This window comes from Anarhichas minor, unplaced genomic scaffold (genome assembly GCF_050575085.1).
Source record: "Anarhichas minor isolate MPS153535 unplaced genomic scaffold, ASM5057508v1 ptg000004l, whole genome shotgun sequence".
Classification (NCBI taxonomy): domain Eukaryota; kingdom Metazoa; phylum Chordata; class Actinopteri; order Perciformes; family Anarhichadidae; genus Anarhichas; species Anarhichas minor.
Window position 1 is genome coordinate 8,981,629 of NW_027466450.1, and position 21,858 is coordinate 9,003,486.

At 44.1% G+C, this 21,858-nt stretch overlaps 1 protein-coding gene across 7 annotated transcripts in view; it reads left to right on the forward strand.

Moving 5' to 3' along the window:
- dip2a (disco-interacting protein 2 homolog A) overlaps positions 1–21,599 on the forward strand; it is a 71,890-nt gene extending 50,291 nt beyond the window's left edge. Inside the window, exons 6-40 of one of the 7 annotated variants that reach the window (XM_076108659.1) lie at positions 748–885; positions 1,910–1,951; positions 4,300–4,419; positions 5,443–5,640; positions 5,895–5,986; positions 6,414–6,524; positions 7,327–7,450; positions 7,526–7,635; positions 7,801–7,903; positions 8,581–8,645; positions 9,020–9,113; positions 9,541–9,660; positions 9,791–9,905; positions 10,432–10,571; positions 10,890–11,026; positions 11,149–11,229; positions 11,673–11,800; positions 11,972–12,086; positions 12,340–12,541; positions 12,672–12,781; positions 13,148–13,228; positions 13,402–13,519; positions 13,692–13,813; positions 14,014–14,125; positions 14,268–14,377; positions 14,793–14,923; positions 15,064–15,232; positions 15,686–15,856; positions 16,337–16,366; positions 17,708–17,769; positions 18,032–18,089; positions 18,192–18,266; positions 18,712–18,886; positions 19,119–19,242; positions 19,506–21,599. In XM_076108659.1, coding sequence (XP_075964774.1) covers positions 748–885; positions 1,910–1,951; positions 4,300–4,419; positions 5,443–5,640; positions 5,895–5,986; positions 6,414–6,524; positions 7,327–7,450; positions 7,526–7,635; positions 7,801–7,903; positions 8,581–8,645; positions 9,020–9,113; positions 9,541–9,660; positions 9,791–9,905; positions 10,432–10,571; positions 10,890–11,026; positions 11,149–11,229; positions 11,673–11,800; positions 11,972–12,086; positions 12,340–12,541; positions 12,672–12,781; positions 13,148–13,228; positions 13,402–13,519; positions 13,692–13,813; positions 14,014–14,125; positions 14,268–14,377; positions 14,793–14,923; positions 15,064–15,232; positions 15,686–15,856; positions 16,337–16,366; positions 17,708–17,769; positions 18,032–18,089; positions 18,192–18,266; positions 18,712–18,886; positions 19,119–19,242; positions 19,506–19,758 — 4,136 coding nt within the window. In that variant the 3' untranslated portion in view covers positions 19,759–21,599. The remainder of the gene's footprint in view (positions 1–747; positions 886–1,909; positions 1,952–4,299; positions 4,420–5,442; positions 5,641–5,894; positions 5,987–6,413; positions 6,525–7,326; positions 7,451–7,525; positions 7,636–7,800; positions 7,904–8,580; positions 8,646–9,019; positions 9,114–9,540; positions 9,661–9,790; positions 9,906–10,431; positions 10,572–10,889; positions 11,027–11,148; positions 11,230–11,672; positions 11,801–11,971; positions 12,087–12,339; positions 12,542–12,671; positions 12,782–13,147; positions 13,229–13,401; positions 13,520–13,691; positions 13,814–14,013; positions 14,126–14,267; positions 14,378–14,792; positions 14,924–15,063; positions 15,233–15,685; positions 15,857–16,336; positions 16,367–17,707; positions 17,770–18,031; positions 18,090–18,191; positions 18,267–18,711; positions 18,887–19,118; positions 19,243–19,505) is intronic. The other 6 variants (XM_076108666.1, XM_076108686.1, XM_076108674.1 and 3 more) reach the window with 6 other exon arrangements.
- Positions 21,600–21,858: the final 259 nt, after the last annotated feature.

Below are 21,858 nucleotides of genomic sequence, written 5' to 3' on the forward strand. Positions count from 1 at the left end.
TACCTCACTGTCATTCAGTCACGTGAAAGGGCTCACAGCCACTTCCCGTGTCACAGCCGCAATGCGAGTCCCAAGCGAGTTAGTGAGATTCAGTGGATCCATCTTCATTCGTCTCTTATGCAGCAGCAAAGTGAGCTGGCGTCTTGCTTGTGTATGTGTGTGTGTGTGTGTGCTGGCAGAACGATATCCTGTTAGGATGGAGCTGTCAGATTTCTGTCCAGCCTGTCTCCCCTCAAGGTTGCTGTCATAAAGTAGCAGCAGTGACTGGTGCTGAATGAAGCTGTAAATAAATCTCCCATATTATCCTGTTCCTTGACCCCTCAAACTATGATTCTGTCCGTCAATCACTTCAGCAGTAGACAATGACTAGAAGGCCTTCACACTTTTTGAAATGACACGTGTGCTGTGCACATGGCGTATTTAATCAATACAGTAATGCATAAGTATTCTCTGTGGATATGTTATGCACTGATGGGAATATATCTTCTGAATAGAAACATTCATTCATTATCATCACAGGTTGTTAAAATGGAGGTAAAACATATAAAAACCTTGTTAAAACACGCTCTTCTGAATTTAAGACTCTCCACTTGCAGATGACGAAAGGCTTTTAGCCTCTCAATCAAGTTCCAAAGCTGTCAGATCAGTTTGTTTGCAAGACCATGAAGTAGATTTTCATTTAGTAACCATAGCCGAAAATAGACCTGGCGTTTGACCTTTTAACCCCCGACGCCCCACTCATCACAGATAACCACTCGGCGCCCCCCGATGTGACGGGGCTGTCGGAGCGCTCCTCGCTCCATACGGAGCGTCCCCAGGTGGCCTCGGTGCGAGGCGTTTCCCGGGGCTACAACCACCACATCAGCGTCATGGAGACTGCAGATGGTGAGTTGCCTACTCTCACGCACACACACACACACACACACACACACACACACACACACACACACACAGAAACCCGGTCACCTCCCTATCTCCCCTGCTGTCTGTCCCTCTGTCTTCTGCTTCGTAAGTCTGCCTGTCAGACTGCCACAAGCTGCTGACTGACCCTCTCATGTTATTAGAGATTGAGTGCATACAATTAACAGCCACCAAACATCATCCATCATTCAAGCAGCACAGTCCAGTATGCACCCAATATTGTTTCCAGATGGGTTATCGGATATATTGGCAATTGGATGCTGTGCAGTGTAGAGATGGGTAACCAGTGAAATCAATATACAGCTGAATTAAATATGTTTTCCTGGTATTAGGTCAACTTGTGTCATGCGTTAAGAGAGATGTTTTTACAGTGTATGCACCAAGTCTATTGTCTTCAGAGGGTTGCCACAGATGACAATCTAGTCGAGCAGTCGATAAAAGCAGCGCCAATGCGTTCCTGTCTCCCTTCCACCCTCACTCATTCAACATCAGAGCTGAATGCCGCTTTGAATTAACATCAAGTGTATGAGCTAGAATGTGAGAAAACTGGAACAGTGCTTCAGCAGATCTTTTACCTTCCTGCCATCCATCCTCTGTTATCAAGAATGTGTTGCGCAGTCTGGGTTTTCACTGCTAATAAATGCAAAACCAGCCCACCTGGCTGACACATAAAGGGGAAACAGATGTGAACAGTTACATTTTTATCCCTTCTGTTCGGCTGTTTGGTGTTCAAGATGTTTCAAAGCCACGCTGCCTATGCACCTTTTTCAGAAAGGAGTCATTAACAAAAATAGCAAAAAACGGCAAGAAATCCTATCTTTGTTGTTGTGGTACCACAACAACGGTATGTGTCTTTGTCGCTTTACAAGCCTGCTCTCAGCTGTGTCTGGCTGCAGGTAGAGTCTTCTATCACGCGTTCACACGTTCACATTCACACACAAAGTTAGCAGGACTGTTTCATTGACATCCTGATGTGTCTCTCCTCCAGGCTGTGAGTGGAGAAGTGAAGGATCCCTCAGTTTAATGGATGGTATTTATAACTGTTCTTCCAGCTCTATGGCAGTCTTCTATGTGTGCACTCTGCTGCGTGTGCATTTGTGTTTGTGTGTGTTTCTGCCTTCGCCTCCACTGTCAGGTCTAGCACTTGTCCAAAGTGTGTGTTTTTCAAAAATATATGCAATGCTGCAGTGAATTCAGTCATTGGATACCTTTGTGCGTGTGTGTGTGTGTGTGTGTATAGCAGAGTGTGTTGCAGCATTTATAGCATCTCCCAGCAATGTCTAACCATGCTCTGCAAATTGATGATGTTAAAGCAGATTGTTTGAAAAGGTGTTTTCCATGACAGGTGCAACTATTCATTCGGGGTTATGAATAATTATCATGTCGACACGCTGGTTTCTGCGCTCACACTGAAACGCTGAGACTTGTCAATTTATGTTTCTCACTACATTATGTGACACGAGCTTGTTAGCCTGTAGCCACAGAGTGGGCTCTTTGATGACAGTCGTCTAGCACTGTTGCCATTTTGATAACAACACATAGTTGGGAGTAGAGAACATGCCGCACAGTATCTTTGGTTCCATCTGGACTCGGTTACTGACGCTGTATGTGTTGGTTTCCTGAAGGAGCATGCATACTGTGGTGCCTTTTTGTCAACAAATCCCCCAAAAAGACCGAAACAGACAATGAATCCTACTAACAAGTATTGTCTGTGTATCCAAAGTCTGATATAGCGTGTTCCTCTGTGTCTAGACCTCAAATGTTGTGCAAAAACAGTTAAAAACACAGCAGTGAGCCACTCCGTTCCACTGGGTGACATGTTCCCTCATTATGATAAACATATTCACCGTAGTTCATTTTGAGTCAATCCAACGCACACCGTCCTCACTAGAGCTGAAACATTGTCCTCAATAAATGCTCCTCTGTTTTGAGTAACGTTTAATGAAGAACTTCAACGCCCTGCTGTTTTTGGAGATGACTTACTAAAAATGAAACAATATATTGTGAGACATTTTTGAATAACTACGGCTTCGGTAGTAGCAAATGAGCTTTGGGCTTAGAGCCACAGACAGGGTAAGGAAGTCAGAAATATTAAGAGATGGTCTCACACATTGTTGGTTTTGGTCTGTCAGTGGGATTCATGAACAGTAAGAAACATGAAGGATAGCCAGCCTTGCTCTTTATCTACATCTCAGTTATGGTCTTAGCTTGTTGTTAATGCTATTCTGTCATATATGCACGTTACTGCGAATACCTGGTGTGCCATTTAAAATAAGTAAATAAACAAGAGCCAGTAATTTAATGATGTGGGTGGATATATTATGAAGTGATTAAACTGTTAATTATACTCATCGGCACATGCGGGTCCTGGTTAGCTGTGATATTAACGATGAAATCACGTGAGTGGGTGGGGTTCAGGGGACCTCAGATGCAGTCCTGTGTGTCTAGGGCTTTCTAATTGGCCCATCAGGTGCAGCGCTGACCCCCACACGTCTACTCCCAGTGCATCTGTCCCTTCACGAGGAGGCACAGTCTGTCTGAGCCAGGCTTATTATAGTAAGATAGATCCGGCAAGCTTCGTGCAGCTGTGGCTTTCGTCTCCTGCGGCCGTCTGGAATGTGTGACACAGACCACCCCTCCCAAACTAAGTATGAATTCATGTGAAGGAAATGATGCCCGATGATGATTATAGTCTTCACACCCATGTCTAAAATGTGAGAGAAATCTAACCAGGCACCTCTCGTCTTCTCTCACGCTCCTTCATTTGTGTTCTTATGGGCTCCATGTCTCTGCGATTAAGCTTTTTTGAGCATTGCATTTATGTTCAGCATTTCTAACACTTTAACACTTCACATGACTTGTATATCACTTGACTTGACTGGGGCGTAGTTGGTTTTAGCCTCCACATTTGTGGATTTTGCAGAGCGTATGTGAAACAGACACCTTTTCAGACACCTCATGAATCACTTAATGCAGGGAGGACATCTTTGTTGCTAGGCAGCAGGTGAGGAGGCTCCTCACTTTCTGCATTATTTAACCTGTGAGGTTTGTCGGTGATTCTAGAGAGCATCTGGACTGAGAGACTGTAACCCTTAGACCTCCAGGTGACTGTAGAGGACCTCGTGGTCCACTGTTTGGTTGTCTGTGAGTGACAGCCGGTTGTCCTCTCGAGCACCACATTGACCTTTTCGCTTTTCTTTTCTTCTCTTCCCTTTTCCATCTTCTTCCTTCATCCGTCTCTCAATCATTCTGTCTACATTTCTATCTATTTCCACGCCACATATTCTTCCTCGCCATATCTGTATTTCTCTCCGTATCCTTGTCTTGTTTATTTCCCCCTGCCCTTTTCTTTTCATCCCCTCCATTACCATTGTGTAGGTGTTCCAGTCAACAGTCGCGTCTCCTCCAAAATCCAGCAGTTGCTCAACACTCTGAAGAGACCGAAGCGGCCGCCGTTGCGAGAGTTCTTTGTCGACGACTTTGAGGAGCTTTTGGATGGTAAGCTGGCCTGAAACTAATTACATGGCTTCTATTAAATCAATAATTCATGAAAAAGAAAAGCATCCATCTTTCTGTGCTGCGATCAGCATACTGATCAGAGACTTAAAGGCTGACTGTGATTCAAACACTCTTTTGAGTGTGTCAGCCACATCAGCTTTAATAATTTGTCAAATTTCTTTCAGCAGAGTTTTACAGCTTCCACCGAGATAACAATGTCCAGTTGACCTCGCCACGCCTCACAGATAAACAGTCGAGGAACACTTTTAGATCAGCTGTGGTCATTTTGTCTCTTGGTGGAGCTTAGACCACCAGGTGTGTTAAGGGAGTGGTTAGGGAATCCAGAAACACACACACAGTGGACCAGCCCTGTCCAACCATTTCCTCCATTCCAACCAGCCCATCGTGGGTTTCGGGTGGCTGAATAAACACTATGAAAATAGAAAAGCGGCAGGAATAGTAATGCATCAGCAGGTAATTGTAAAGCCTCCCTGAGTTTGGCACAGAAACTGTGACATGGCAAACCGCTGCTTGGTGGTCTGCTCGGTGCGAGCAGAAAAACACACAGAGCTGAAAATGGCAGCAGGCTTAACACTATTTGTCAATGATAGAGGTGTTTTATTTGGCGGGGGACATCTTGCCACCTCAGTTTAAGCATTCCTGAATTCCTCTTACCGGAGTTTAGGAGAGTTTGAGGGAAGAATAGTGATGGAGAGATGGAAGTCAAATCAAAGAGCAAGCATGGTGCTAGGAGGGAGGGAAGGTGAAGGATAAAGGGAGCTATAGCTTATTGAAAGGCGCAGGTTTCTCTAAGTTTCTAAGGAATTGGTATCTGAGGCAGTTAAGACTGATAAGGACAGAACCCAGCTCACATTTAATCCTCCATCTGTCGCTGTCTTTCAGTCCTCACACTCCTTTAACAGAGTTGTATTATTGAGAAATGTACAATTTATTTGTAAATCACTCAACCCAAAACTTTGAACCACCCCTCACACTGGTGTCCCCATTCTCCTCCCCATTTAGTTCAGCAGCCAGACCCCAACCAGCCAAAGCCAGAAGGCCAGCACATGAGTGCCCTGGAAGGAGAGCCTCTCGCGGTGGTCAACAACTGGCCTCCCTCCTTGCCAGCAGCCTTACAACGGTGGGGCACTACTCAGCCCAAGAGCCCCTGTCTAACGGGACTCGACAATGCTGGCAAGCCAGTCTACACACTCACCTATGGTAGGTATCCACCTGTGAATGAGTGGCTCAGAATTTACACAGGACATGGAAAGCAGTATCACCTCTTGTCATGCATTCTATCTGGGTTTTCTCTGTACAAATAATGGACAAAGAAGTGCCTGCGTCTGTCTCTACATACGCTATTTTGTAATTTGCTGCTGTTATCAGCTATTGTGTGTGTTTTTATGTGGATTTGGGGGTCTGAGGTTGTTAAATCAAATTAAATATTTGACACTGGACGTTCACCTCTGCAGGTAAACTATGGACCCGCAGTCAGAAACTGGCCTACACGCTTCTTAACAAGCTGAGTACCAGAAATGAGCCTCTGCTCGTGCCCGGCGACAGGGTAAGTCGTGAGACGAAACTGTGTTCAGTGGTGGTCACTTCTATGATACATTCCTCGTTGCATTTTAGGTATTTGGCTGAGGCTCCTAAAACAATATTCAGCAAGTGCTAGTTTGTATTTCCCTGAACATGAAGTAGTGTTGAAAATGAAATGGGGAAATGTTGATGGCTAGAAGACATTATTATCAAGTCAGCCTACTTGAAATCTTGATTTAACAAAAGGCTGCATCTCAGTGCTCAGTTTTCAACCATCAAGGTCTTATGTGATTTCTTTATAACATCACAACCTCATTACTTGTGAAAGGAAGCAAATGTTTGCTTCCATGACACATTCTACGCACCATGCCCCTTGCCTCCTATACTTAAACTCAAAACAGGAACTGCATAGCATCCTACTGTAACATATTGTGTCCGCGTTACACCTGTAGGTTGCACTTGTTTTCCCCAACAACGACCCAGTGATGTTCATGGTGGCCTTCTACGGCTGTCTCTTGGCAGAGCTGGTACCTGTGCCCATCGAAGTGCCGCTGACCAGAAAGGTAAAGGCAAATACAATCTCCTGGGAATGTGTGGACGTGTTTAGTGTGAGCTGGTCTACATAAACACTGAGGAGCACTAGTGACCCCTGCTGGACAATTGACCCCTAATGCGAGTGTTTAAAGTTGTGCACAGTTGCTTCAATGTAGATATCTACGATTTATTCCAATCTCCCAGAACATCTTGCATGATAACAAACCCAGCAGCAGCATTTTCTTTTGAAAAATTTCAGTTTCCAGCACACCATCAGCTCAAACTGAACCAAATCCACCCACATTAGTCAGACAGTCTGAATATTTATGCCTGTTCTTGTTTGCAGTTCCAGTCAAAATATTAGATCACAGGCCAACTGTTCTTGGGAGTCAGACTCATTTTTGCTTTCTCTCTCTTTCAATCTTTTTGCTTCTTTTTCTCTCCCCTTTTTCCTCCTGATTCTGTTTTTGATGCCACCCAGCATCTCACATTTTGTTCCTGCTTTTGTCCTCAGTGTGGTTCGTTCAGCGTGAATCTGTCTGTAATTCCTGCTATGAATGGGCTTTGATGCTCCGCAGTAGAGTTTTTAATGGTGATTAGCCGTCAATCTGCGTTCTTACCTGCTGCTTCTCTGATGTGCAGTGCTCTGAAGTTTCTTCTTCACTCATCGTCCTTCTTTCTCTCCAGGACACAATTCCCACATTCCCTCAGAGCATCTCTCCTCAAAGCCTTCCTGTTCTGAATTTTGTCTCTCTTGATGAGTGTTGTGTGACAGACACTGATTGCCAAAGTTTTTGCCACTATGAACTTTCATCCTCTTTGGTCCCCCAGGATGCAGGGAGTCAACAGATTGGCTTTCTGTTGGGCAGCTGCGGCGTCACGTTGGCATTAACCACCGACGCCTGTCAGAAAGGCTTGCCCAAAGCACAAACGGGGGAGGTAGCCACTTTCAAAGGTACGCTCTCCTTTTGACTGTCTGTCTGCATAGTTACATTTGGTTTGAACTGACTTCATGCCTCCGTCTCTGCAGGCTGGCCACGGTTGCTGTGGTTTGTGACAGATGGAAAACATGTTGTGAAGCCTCCGAAAGACTGGCATCCTCCGATACGGGAAGCCAGTAATGACATAGCTTACATAGAGGTAAGTGTGGTTTCATTGATGTAACCAGTGAAGAAAATATAGATTTGTTGTATTTTAATTCACATTTGATGTATTTTTTAAAAATATTTTTTTGGACTACAAATCTTTAGCTTTTCTTTTTCATATAATCCATGTCAAATGTTTTTTCTTGTTCCCTTCGTCCAGTATAAAACCAGCAAGGAAGGAAGCACCATGGGGATCACAGTGTCTCATTCAGCCATGCTGGCCCACTGTCACGCCCTCACACAGGCCTGCGGCTACACTGAAGGTAAGGAGGACAGACTGCATTTACCCATACTTCATTTGGCTCCTTGTCTTCTCCATCATCTATTCATTCTCCTGACATGGAGCAAAGGCATCCAGTTGATAGTGATAGCGTGTGCGAGAGAGAGAGAGAGAGAGAGAGGAAGAAACAGACAACTTAACCAGATTTAGTAATGATAAAAATGAAAGAATATTCAAAAAGGAGTATATATACATTGGTCTTGAATTGCTATGATCTTTCCTTCTTATTTATACTGCAGATTAAGCAGTGCATAGCATAAACCTAATTTTTAATCTATGATATTATAGATTTTTTTCTTCACGTTGCTCACACATCTCATCGGAGTGTAATTACAGTCTAGTTTGATAAATGCAGCCGCTCAGCTGGTTGTTTCTTTCTGAGAACGTAAGGCACCTCCTCTCCTCCAGTGTCCCAGTTTTGCTGTAAATAACTCCTGACCGCACCGGCAGCCCCCAGAGACTCCCCAGGTCTGTTTCTGAAACTTAGTTTGGTGCTTCACTGAATACAATACTGCCGCAATCAGGATGTATTCATCATTACGGAGCTTGTTTTGTATTAAAAGTAACTGGATGTTGTGCGATTGCTTTCGTACAGAATATGAATGTCAGATTAAATGTCTCAAACCGTAATCTTGGCACAATCTCTTTTTTTAATTGCAGCTGAGACGATAACCAACGTCCTGGACTTCAAGAGAGAAGCAGGATTATGGCACGGCGTTCTTACTGTGAGTGGTGTTGAACCATCCGGTTAAGCTAATCGGAGGGTTACGTAATAATTCATTATAATATAATCCTGAAACATAACTCAAGAGTTTGAAACCTGTAAAAGTATTCTGTTTCTTCTAACACATCCTCAAACCAGCTCTGGTTCCAAACATGCGGTGGAATTGACATACAGCTCACATATATCACCTGCAGTTACACGTTCAACCTCCTGAAAATGAAACAGTAGCGCAAACCACGTTTTCTTTATACGCTTAGCACTAAGTGATAAGATATTGTCGTGACTCGCAGCTAGTTTACAGTGACATCATGTAGTTATGATACATTTCAGACATATTTTTGGTGCTTAAGCGTTGCTCGTCTGTTCTCTTGGCAGAGCGTCATGAATCGGATGCACGTGATCAGCATTCCTTACTCCCTGATGAAAGTCAACCCCCTCTCCTGGATACAGAAGGTTCACACGTACAAAGGTGAGGATCAATCCAGCTTGGCATCTTGTCGCTTTTCACCGTTACTCTTCTCGTTGCCTCTCCGCCCAATGAAGAGGGAATTAATCTGTAATCCTAAATAAGAGCCCGTTTGACTTTTAGAGAGAGTCTGTTTTAATTCTCACTGCACGTTTGACAGGGGAGGATGGATTGAAGCAATAGTTTGTTCGACTCTGTTGTACTACCCCAGTGGAGGGTGCCAACAGGCTGACTCAAATTCATCTCCTCTCTGGTCCGAGCCATAGACCGAGCTTTGCTGAGTCACCTGTTGGCAACTGAGTCAGACTGTGCTTCTATTTGCTGTCAGATTTTGTGACCTGCGATTGGCCGTCAGGCTGAATGACAGGGAAGTTGATTGGGTGATTATATTGTGAGCCTGTCTCTTTGTCTTTGTGTCTCTCTTGCACAGCGAGGGTTGCAGTGGTGAAGTCGAGGGACATGCACTGGTCTCTGCTGGCCCAGAGAGACCAAAGGGACATCAGCCTGAGCTCCCTGCGCATGCTCATCGTAGCCGACGGAGCTAACCCATGTGAGTCCACCTGCAGATTCTCATTCAATAAACCCTGAAGCCACAAGAGATTATCAGTGATTTGTTGTGTTTGTGTTTGCTTGTATATGGTTGACTGTCTCTGTATGTTTGTATGTATGCGTTATCACAGGGTCGATATCCTCCTGCGACGCCTTCCTCAACGTGTTTCAGGCACGTGGGCTGCGACCTGAGGTGATCTGTCCATGTGCCAGCTCTTCAGAAGCTATGACTGTCGCCATCCGCAGGTGAGCTGCCGTTATTGCACCGTACAAGAACAACAGCAACCTGCCGCCGCTTTTCCTTACCGCGCTATTAAATCCCACTGCGTTACATTTGCTGGATGTAGAGGAGAGGAGGGAGATTTGTGCTTTTTTTTAACACGGAGACGAAGTGTAGGATGTCTCAGCTTTTTGCTGATCACAGAGCTTAGCCATGGAGAAGGATTAGGGTGACAGGCAGACTAAAAAAATACGCTTTAAATAAGCATTTTTTGAATGAGAAAGGCCTTTTTTGAGAAATATGCCAGTCTGGAAATGTTCTAATGGATCCAGAGACTGTATCTCACAGAGTCACTTGGTTTTCATATCACTAAGGCAGTGGATGGCTCAGTTTAACAAAAGCTGTATTTGATGAACTAAGATAGAACTGGCACCATATGTTTCGTTTGCCAGAAAGGCAGAGGAACTGAAGAGGAATAAGTGACAGATGTCTTTAACTGCACGTCTTTCCATGTTCACTAATAACGAGTGTAATTGAAATAATGTCTTGCAGACCCCCAGAAATGGGTGTTCCTCCTCCAGGGAAGGCGGTGCTGTCTATGGGTGGGCTGAGCCACAGTGTGATCCGTGTGGACACGGAGGAGAAACTCTCTGTCCTTACAGTGCAGGATGTGGGACAGGTCATGCCTGGAGGTAAGTACACTGCGCTGCTCATTAACACTTTGCTGCTGTAAATGAGTTTAATGCTGGAGATTAAGATGAAAGATGGAATTTTGATATTAACAGAACCGTGTGTCTCCAGGAAATGGAGGTTACCAGATCAGATTTTATAGGATATTACTGAAAAGAAAAACTTAACTGAAGGGCTCTTACTTTTACCTTTCTAAATGTTGACTTTGAACTATTTATTAATAACGCTTTAAACTATCTTACCAATTTAGACATCTACTTTAAATGTAAATGTTGTTGTTCCTGATGTCCCACCCTCCTGTCATCACTGTGTGTCTCCAGCTCTGGTTTGTGTGGTGCGGGTGGAGGGGACACCCTATCTCTGTCAGACAGACGAGGTTGGAGAGATCTGCGTGAGCTCAGGTAGCACGGGCATAGCTTACTACGGCCTCCCGGGCATGACCAAGAACATCTTTGAGGTCAGTGTCTTATTTCTGGAATTTCAAATACATGCAGAGTGCAAATGCGTTTGTGTACTTCCACCTATAGAGTTATTTTGCACTTTGTTCACACATTTTAACAGTGCTATGTCTATTTGCAGACCATCCCAGTAACATCATCTGGGATCCCCATCAGCGACAGACCATTTACCAGGACCTCACTGCTTGGCTTTGTGGGGCCGGTACGTTCCACCTCATTATTATGCAGTTTTTTAAACTTTAATTTGATGTCTGTCTTATAGCGTTAAGATAACCCTGTTTAACATATGAGTTGTGGTATGTTGTAGCTTTGGCAGCACAAGCAACTACAAGGAACTTTCATTTTGTGTCGGTTTTTGCGGATCCTGTGGACATTAGTGGTAGTGTGTCCATGAGCACCCCCCCTGCTCTATCACTGTGCCTTTTAGCTTTCTTTTGTTCTTTGGTTAATTCTTTTCTTTTTCTCTAACCACAAAATATAAAATATAAAGTGAAAGAGTTCTTTTGAGGAACCTTTTGAGGTCTTCAATTTTTAAAGGTACTGTTACCTCATATGCTAGTTGTATAGATGCACACTGTACTTTAGATTGGGGGTAAATGTCAAGATCTACCCATCTAATGTTCTGTGCTTTGTGTTTCCCACCAGGACAGCCTTGTGTTTGTTGTGGGGAAGATGGATGGGCTGATGGTGGTCAGTGGGAGGAGACACAATGCCGATGATGTGGTTGCCACAGCACTGGCAGTGGAGCCCATGAAGTTTGTTTACAGGGGGAGGTAAAAGTGGAAGCAAACTTCACACTTCTCTACATATTACTCATACAGAGAGTCTGTCTAATCTGCACTGTTTTCTAACTCTTGCTTGCAGGACAGCAGCGACTGTGCAGTTTGATTGCACAAGTACGATCCAGCTTTGACAGTGGTTTTTTTAAATGTTGTGTGTTGCAGAATAGCAGTGTTTTCTGTGTCTGTGCTGCATGACGAGAGGATCATTGTTGTGGCAGAGCAGAGGCCGGACGCCTCTGAGGAAGACAGCTTCCAGTGGATGAGCCGCGTCCTTCAGGTGCTCACTGTCCCTTTTCACATCTTATCACTTGGTCACAGATAATTGGACGGTACCTGTGGGTTTGCAGTTTTTATTGTAGTAAATGCGAATCAGGTTTGTTTAGTTAAAAACTAACTTGAAAAAACCTACACATCATGATCTACAAACTAAAACCGGGCCGCGAAAATTCAAACTTCCTCCGCTTGATTTGACAACTTTGCTAATCTCCAGCTCTCCTCTGTTTTTGCATGTATTATCTGTCTGTTTCCAGGCCATAGACAGCATCCACCAGGTCGGGGTGTACTGCCTGGCTCTGGTGCCTGCCAACACGCTTCCTAAGGCTCCTCTGGGCGGCATCCATATATCTGAGACCAAACAGCGCTTCCTGGAGGGCGCCCTGCACCCCTGCAACGTCCTCATGTGCCCTCACACATGCGTCACCAACCTGCCCAAGCCCAGACAAAAACAGCCAGGTAGACCACCAGATGTCCCAGCACGGATCGAGTTTCGAGAAACAAATGTCTCGTAAAAACTCGTTCACGTAATTTCTTCATTTCTTTTATAGCGGTGTTTAACTTCACTGGATGTGGTTGTGTTTGACAGAGGTCGGTCCTGCTTCTATGATAGTGGGCAACCTGGTGGCAGGCAAGAGGATAGCACAGGCCTGTGGGAGAGACGTGGCCCAACTCGAGGACAATGACCAGGCACGTAAGGTAGAGAGTCATCCTCATTTCACCCGCTCATCCCCTCCTCACTTACACTGCAGACACAGGTAAGGGTCCATACTGGAGGTACAGCTGATGGAGAGGACATGGTCTTGCCTACCTGCTGACTAAGCTATCTATATGAACGCAGGTGTTGTGTAATTTAGATTCCACTTCCATCACGTAATGCATCCGTTACTCTTTTAAGCTTCTCACATATCTGTCATCCCTTCATTACAAAAACCCACCTTGTGCCACCCTGCTCTATTGATTCTTACATTGTTTGTGTTCTGATTGATCATTGTCTCAGTTTGTGTTGGTCTTTGCTGTGTGTTATTCTCTGTAGTTAAACGTGTGTGTCTCTCTCCCCTCTAGTTCCTGTACATACAGGATGTGCTGCAATGGAGAGCTCAGGCCACTCCAGACCATCCTCTGTTCCTTGTTCTCAATGCTAAGGTACTGCCTTTTCATCATTGTATGTAGAAGTTAGTTTTGGCATGGCAATGTGTATTGTGATATAGTTAATTTCGGATAATGAAGACTAGCCATTTTCTTGTACTTTCACCTTTTATGTCTGTTAAGTAAAGATTAGCATAGCAGTGTAAATGTTCTTACCTTTTGCTCCTCAGGGCACGGTGGCTAGTACAGCTTCCTGTCTGCAGCTGCACAAGCGGGCAGAGCGGGTGGCTGCAGCACTGATCGGACGCCTCAACACTGGAGACCATGTAGCACTCGTCTACCCACCAGGTAAGAGTCAGTTCTGTTCTTTAATGTCACAGCTGTGTCTGTTAATCATAATTACACACCTGAAGAGACTCAGTAGAGTTCTTAATATTATTGTAGAGCTTTTTATACTGTCATTTCATCAGTTACAAGGTGTTAAATGCTAATGACTGAAAGTATAAACATTTATGTGTAGGAATCGACCTGATTGCCACTTTCTACGGCTGCCTGTACGCTGGCTGTGTGCCAGTCACTGTCCGACCCCCCCACCCCCAGAACCTGGCGACCACGCTGCCCACCGTCAAGATGATTGTTGAGGTAACAGAGAGTCAGCTGTCCTGCATCATGATGCAAATGTAACCCCTCTCTGCACAGTTATAACAATCATTAAACCCGGTGACGGTATAGTTTGAATTGTAGACAAAGTCAGCTCCGCTCCGTTAGAGATGCAAATTGTGTGAATTGAAGTGACGTAATATATATATATGTACTAATACTGCAGTGTCTGTGTGTTAAAGGTCAGTAAGTCGGTGTGTATCCTGACCACTCAAGCAATAATGAAGCTGCTTAAATCCAAGGAGGCTGCTGCTGCTGTGGACGTCAAGAGCTGGCCCATGGTGCTGGACACAGGTGGGTTATACACACATAGCAAGCACAGTTTATGTTCTCATGTTGCCACCAAAGAGTAGATTTTTAAGTAAAGAAAGGACATGCTCTGGGATTTCCATGCCTGCTTCAAGCTCTTCCTCCTCTCCCTCTGTTCATCCTACAGACGACCTCCCCAGGAAGAAGAGTCCCCAGATGTACAAGCCCCCGACCCCGGAGATGTTAGCTTACCTGGACTTCAGTGTGTCCACAACAGGCATTTTAGCAGGGGTCAAAGTGAGTTGAATGTGGAAGGACTCACATGAGCCACTTGGGTTCTTAATTGGATGTAGCGGTCATGTTGGGATGCTACCAGTCTTTCAGATAGAGATCGTCAATATAGCAACAACATGGTTGCTGTCATTACAAGCTAACGCATAACAAAATAAAAGCTGTAAATTGGGTAAAACTCAGCACATCTAAGTCCAAATTTTCCATCTGTAGTTTATTCAAAAAGTGGTTCGTTTTACTTTGCAACAGGGAAACTTTGGATGCAGAAAGTTCTTAGCATCAAGCAACCATTCACACACTGTTGAGGTGTCCATCAGTAATATGGATCCCCAAAAGCTGAAGGAGTGGTTTTTAAGTGTAATTTTAAGGAACCAGTTTTGATTTTCAGTCTTGTCTCTGTGTGTCACATCACCTCCTCTAGATGTCTCACACTGCCACCAGTGCCTTGTGTCGCTCCATCAAACTGCAGTGTGAGCTCTACCCTTCCCGGCAGATCGCCATCTGTCTGGACCCTTACTGCGGCCTGGGCTTCGCTCTCTGGTGCCTGTGCAGGTAAACCAGCATCTCTGAACAAACGAATGACCTGACCTGTGCTGGAAGAAGAAATATTATTATTAGATATTGTTATTCTCGAGTGGAGCCTTTCCCCCCCCCCCTGTCGTCCCACTCAGCCTCTATGTTTGTGGTTTCAGTGTGTACTCGGGCCACCAGTCAATCCTGGTTCCCCCTCTGGAGCTGGAGAGCAACGCGTCTCTGTGGCTTGCGGCGGTCAGCCAGTACAAAGTGCGCGTCACCTTCTGCTCGTATTCAGTCATGGAGATGTGCACCAAGGGCCTGGGTTCACAGACGGAAGCACTGCGGGTCAGTTTGTCTCTTCAGGTGTTGAGTGGTGTCACTGGGGGAGCAACAAACTGCAGCATTTTCTCTTAGAAAATATAAGGGTTTCTCTTCAATTACTTTCTTCCATTTCCCTGAGGTGCTCTTGCTACAGCGCTGTGATTATCAACATATAGTCGGGGTCCTGAGGGCTGAAACACTCCCCTGTATCTGTGTGCTGATTACTGTCTGCAGCTCTTGAGACCGGGATTTTCTTTAATGAATCATGTCTCTGGTTTAATGAGTAGAATCACATCTAATAAAAAAGTTATATTATGAATATATCCATTTAATTTCTGTCGTCAGCTCCTAGTTTACATGCACCCACAGTCGCTTTTGCAAATTGAGAAAAAATGTGACATCATTAATATAATCGCAGTGTTTTCACACTTTTTTAGTTTCTGCTGATCGAACTTCTTCTTTTTTTCCCATCTCCAGTTGCGGAATGTGAACCTGTCTTGCGTGCGTACGTGCATGGTGGTAGCAGAGGAGAGGCCCCGCATCGCTCTCACTCAGACCTTCTCAAAGATCTTCAAGGACTTGGGGCTTTCACCGCGCGCCGTCAGCACCACCTTCGGCTGCAGGGTGAATGTGGCTATCTGTTTGCAGGTAAGCTGCTGGTGAAGCATGAAGAGGGTGAGGAGGAGGAGGAGGAGGAGGAGGAGGAGGAGATGGATTGGAGAGCTCCAGAGTCCATGCGGTCGATGTTTTAGGGGGAAAACTGACTGTGATTCTAAACGATTCTGATAAACATCCAAGAAATCCTTGAAAAACACAGGATTGGCAGCTGAGTGGATATTGGTGTTGATGTAATGCAAGTGGCTTTCTAAAAAAATACTTTTTTTTCTTTTTTTTTTTACCAACTAATTTGAGGTGGAGGGAAATGTATTAAGCTTTATTTTTCATAGATATAAGATTTTTGAAGATGACAAAAATCTTGTGGCCCTTTGATGTTGTGTTTTATTTGTTTATTCGTATCCCTGGAGATTTTGTTTGTGTGTGCGTGTGTGTGTGTGTGTGTGTGTGTGCATGTGGATCCAAGTATATAAATAAGTATCTTTATTTATCTGTCCTGCATTGTCCCGTCAGCCCAACAGGTTAGGGAAACTGGCTGAGCAGGTAACCGTAGGATAAGAGTTGCTGTTTATCCATTTGGCTGCTGCTGGGTGTGTGTGTGTGTGTGTGTGTGTGTGTGTGTGTGTGTGTGTGTGTGTGTGTGTGTCTGTATATGTGAGTGTTTGTTAATCTTGCATGATTCTTTTTTTTTTTTGAACACACTTAACCTTCATTCACAGATTTTCTCTTTTTTTTGTTTTTTTGTTTATCTCTGACAAGCTTGAGCTTTACTACTTTTTTACCGCTACTAATTTTAGCCTGAGTCGTGACTGTACCGGCTGGCTCTCAACCACTGCTTTATGACAGGTTATATGTGACGTGCGACTACATCATGCTCTGAGCTAGCAGCATGAACTCTGCTCTGATTAAGTTAATTTAGGAATGTCATGTCAAACAATATAATTTTTATTCAACGTGTTTTTGTTTTTTTAACCAGCGAAAGGACGGTTTTAGTTCATTTTTCTTTAATTTACAACAATTTACCACATTTTGTTTTTTTGCGTGAGTTGTACTGGGTAGATTAATTCATTGATTATTTAGCTATGTATATAATATATATAGTGTTTTTATGTTGCCTTTTCTTTCACACTAGTAGTCATTTAGTGAGAGAAATTAATTTTATTTGTTTGTCAAAGACTAATGTCTGGAATGAGTCTCGCTGATGTTTTCCAAAAACGCTCTGTTGCTAAAACAAACTGAATCCGGCTGCTCTGTGTTCGGCTTTGACCTCACAGATGACCATACAGCGACTCGATGCTAGCTTGTGCTCCGGCTGCGCACTGGAAAACGAGGGATGGAAACCATAATGTCTCGTGACTAGTCTTAGAGCAGTGATGATGCCAAATCCCAAAGCAGAAGGAATCAATATCTGACGACCAGAATCCGTAATTCAGAAATGGCTCAATTAGAATTCAGCTGCATGGCGAAGCTATTGACGTTTAATCAAAACAAATGGTGCTCAGATAGAAATGCTCAGACATTGGGGTGCGTTCTTTTTGTCACAGAAGATAAACATGTGAAGGAAATGAACTGCAGTTCATTAATAATTTTTGGAGGCTTCCCCCCCCATCGTACACTTGTATGCACAAACTGGCAGCATTAGAGCAGCTGGATTTAACTGTGCTGGTACTTACAATGTCTGTGACTACATGGTTGAGTTTCGGGAAGTCTTAACTATCGTAGCCCGGCTGGTTGGCTTCTGGCTGCCCCCCCCCCTCTGCTTTGTATGATACAGTTGTATCATAAGTAGCTTCCACCTCCCCTCCACTCAACATACAGCATTCCTGTCAGGGTTGTAATAGTTACATTATCAACTCATGTTGCTCTCTGCTTGTTTTCCTCCAGGGCACGGCCGGACCAGACCCCACTACCGTTTATGTTGACATGAGAGCTCTACGACACGACAGGTAAGGGGCGCTGCTGCAGCTGTGTGGACTCACCACGGACAATAAAGAGTTGTCTTTGAGATGTCAGGGTGGTTTCTGTCACCTGACAGACTGTTGAGACAGTCTTATACATCTTGTAATTATAATGCTGGTACAGAATTTTATAGCATATGAATACATTCTTCAAATCTTGAATTGAACTGGGTTTTTTTGTCGTAATTGTCAAGAAATGGAATAAAAATGGAGCTATGAAGTTGCTAATTTTGTCCTTTTATTTCTTTAGGGTTCGCTTGGTAGAGAGAGGGTCGCCACACAGCTTACCACTGATGGAGTCTGGGAAGGTACGTCATCATGTAAACAAACAAAAACAACTCTGACCTTGTGCTGCTTAAGGGTTGCTTTTTGCTAAAGCTTTGAGACATTATGGTTGTCTGCTGTTGTAGATCCTCCCAGGAGTGAAGGTGATCATTGCCAACACAGAGACTAAAGGACCCTTGGGAGACTCCCATCTAGGAGAGGTAAATCACAACGTCATCGCCGTTTTACAGAGCCGACTTGTTTTACCGTCACCTGTTCCACCTGGTTGTGACCCACAATTTACGTGCACTTGTTATCAGGTTACAGTGGGCTTTCCGCTGTAAACTAATCTCTAAAACGTCATATAGAAAAAAATCACTTATCGGGTTGAAAAATGTTAAAAACCTGGTTTCCTCCAGCTAGATTTCTCTGGTAGAGAGCCGGTTCATCTACACGTATACACATAAACAAGTCTCTAATCAGACGTTTACATGTATGCAGGTGCATGACAAGTCAAGTTTTCAAAGCAGAGACATCTTTATTTGTAATTTTATTGCCCATGAAGACCAGTGAATACATTATTCTCTTTTCATATAAAGGTTGGATAATGGCACACTAGATCCATTACTTTGATTGTGATGTTATTATTGTGTGTGTGTGTGATAGATCTGGGTGAGCAGTCCTCACAATGCCACGGGCTACTACACCGTCTACGGTGAGGAGGCGCTGCACGCTGACCACTTCAACACCAAGCTCAGCTTTGGCGACACGCAGACTGTCTGGGCGAGGACGGGCTACCTGGGCTTCCTGCGGCGCACTGACCTGACGGATGCCAGTGGAGGTGAGTGGAGTCGCTCCAACTCAGTGCATTACTTTTGATGTGAGCTGGACTCGTACTTTGATTTTTGGCTCCCCAGAAAAATAAAGATATTTTCTACCTTCTGTTTTTCTCTCAAACATCACCTCACAACTTGATATATTTAACTAATAAGACATAAATTGACATAATTGAGGTTGTGTGTGTGTGTGTGTGTGTGTGTGTGTGTGTGTGTGTGTGTGTGTGTGTGTCTCAGAGCGCCATGATGCCCTCTATGTGGTGGGCTCTCTTGATGAGACTCTGGAGCTGAGGGGAATGAGGTATCACCCAATAGACATCGAGACCTCCGTTATCCGTTCTCACAAGAGCATAGCTGAATGGTAAGAAATTTACATCAATACTTTTATTACTGTTTAGTTAAAATGATTTATTATGTAGTCAGACGTGTATTCATTTTATATTCAAAATATAGCAACATGAATTCTGACTACTAACTTCTCTCATCTTCCCTTTTCCTCTTCTTCTGTCTTTCCCTTATGCTCACCTCATTTTCTCCTCATGCCATCTTTTCTTTTTCCTTTTTTCCTTCCCTGCGTGCACCCTCCACCTCCTACTCCCTCCACCTCCTACTCCCTCCTTCCAGTGCGGTGTTCACCTGGACCAACCTCCTCGTGGTGGTTGTGGAGCTTGAGGGATCGGAGCAGGAGGCCCTGGACCTGGTGGCCCTGGTCACCAACGTTGTCCTGGAGGAGCACTACCTCATCGTAGGAGTGGTGGTGGTGGTCGACCCCGGCGTCATCCCCATCAACTCCAGAGGGGAGAAGCAACGCATGCACCTCAGAGACGGATTCCTGGCCGACCAGCTGGACCCCATATATGTGGCTTACAACATGTGAGGGCCCTGCTGCAGGAGGGTTACCCCTCCACGTGACTCATCACACAAGAAGAAAAAGCAGTAAATGCGGGGCACGTAATTGTAGCAGGCCCGGGGTCCGTATGGCTTCTGCTGAAAGAAAGCCAGCTCTTCTTTCTCTCTCACAGAGGGGGAATATGAAAGAAACATGGATGCAAAACTTCACAGCAAAATGGAAAGAAATTCCAGGAGAAATAGGAGCGACACAAACCTCGGTTTGTTTTTTTCTCCCTGTGATTTCTAGCCTCAACAATTGTTGAAGAGAGTTTTGTATGTATGATAGAGCGTCTGACCCCTTAAACCCGGGACACTCAATAGCAGTACAGCAGGTGGCTACGGTATGATACTACACTGTTCTCCAATATTATGAATGTTCGTTGTGTCTGCTATACACTTGTGCCATACAGACAGGACTGACACCAGTACCCTAACCCTGGTTCAAACTAGCTCTCAACATGTTTCATGTTCACAGAGCCTCCTGTGCCATTGCAGGTCGTATGTTTTCCATAGAAAAAGTCTATCCCACGTATATAATGTCATTTCCTCTGTGGGAGCAGCTCTTCAGATTACGGCTGCACCCTGAAGTGAACCCTGATATTTGTGTTCAGGCTCAGTTCAGATCATGTTATTGCATCAACAAAGAGTCACACAGCTGCGGTGTTGGAGGGGCAGTTGGTGTTATTTGTTACTCATCCCGGCAGTAGTACTTTAGTTTGTGGTGTCCGAAACAGAACGTGCAGAAATAATGTTGTGGTTTGACTTAATCTTTTCCTTTCTAAATCTGAAATCTGTAACATAGTTATTGTTTTATCTGAACAAAATGCAATATGAGTGATGTGAAAGATGAATTTTGAATGACTGCAGACAATAAGTGCCGATCGTTCGAAGTCATGAGATGGAGGAATATAATCGTTGCTTACTATTAGCGACGTGCCAAATGATATGAATTAAGCCTTAAGTGTTTTTCCAGACGCCTGATCCTATTCCAGCTCCTGTTTGACTCAATTTTGTGAAGTTTATCAGCTGTTGGATAGGAAGGGCAAATGCAGAGGGAGGTTAGGTATGGTGAATCCTGCTCTTATTGCACTCAAAGTCTTTCATCTTTTTGGCTAAGATGAATATACTTCATCATAACATCAGCCACCACAAACACACTTACTCCATAAATATGTTTAGTAATGTCTGTCCCTGTTGAATGTGTGTTTTATAGCGAAGGTCTGCAATAAGTTGCAGTTGGTATAGGTTTGACGCAGAATGAAAAATGTGAGTTGCATGTACCATATGATGGCAAGTGTCTAATATGCTAGTAACACCTTGACCTCCCACCTGATCCCATTGACTTTGCAAAGATTCACTTCACTGTATGTTGCTTCTTTTTTCTACGTGCACATCCCTTCAGAAACAGGCTCCGGCCCGCTGTAAGTATGTACAGGTTTTATGTAAATTATTAATAGATGGAGGAGACGACAGGAAGCATAACACAAAGACTGAATCTGGTATGTATGTGAACTTCTCCCTCACAGACAAAACATATTTTAAACTTATTCTTATGTGTGGACATTGGGAAGAGACATGAAAAGCCTTGTAAACATTTTTATAGTAGGAAAGAACAGTGGGAACTTGCCACTTCCGTGATGAGGCGAAGCACACTCCGAGCACAAGGAGAAGACAGTAATGTGGTGGTGACTGCTGAGTCGGCACATCCTCCAGAGCAAACTTTTGTTGTTAACATATGAAAAGATACATTTGTCTGATATATGGTTAGTTGTCATTATTTTCATAACATGATTTCTTAATGAATAAAAAAGTGCTTTTAACTTGAAATGTGTGTCGTCACTGAACATTCAGGTGTCGTTGTCTTTTTTTAAATGCTACAATTTAAGGTTGTAGTGAAATATTTCAGTTAAAGCTTCTTGTAAAAAAAAAAAACATGCACACCCACCCCTGATTTGTGGGGACAAGAGTCAATGAGACGTTAAAACTCCCACACAGTTCTGAGATCTAATCAGCCAAAATAATTTAAATCTTCTGCACAGGTTTAATGTGGGTGCTGTACAGCTCAATATGAAAATATTATCACAAC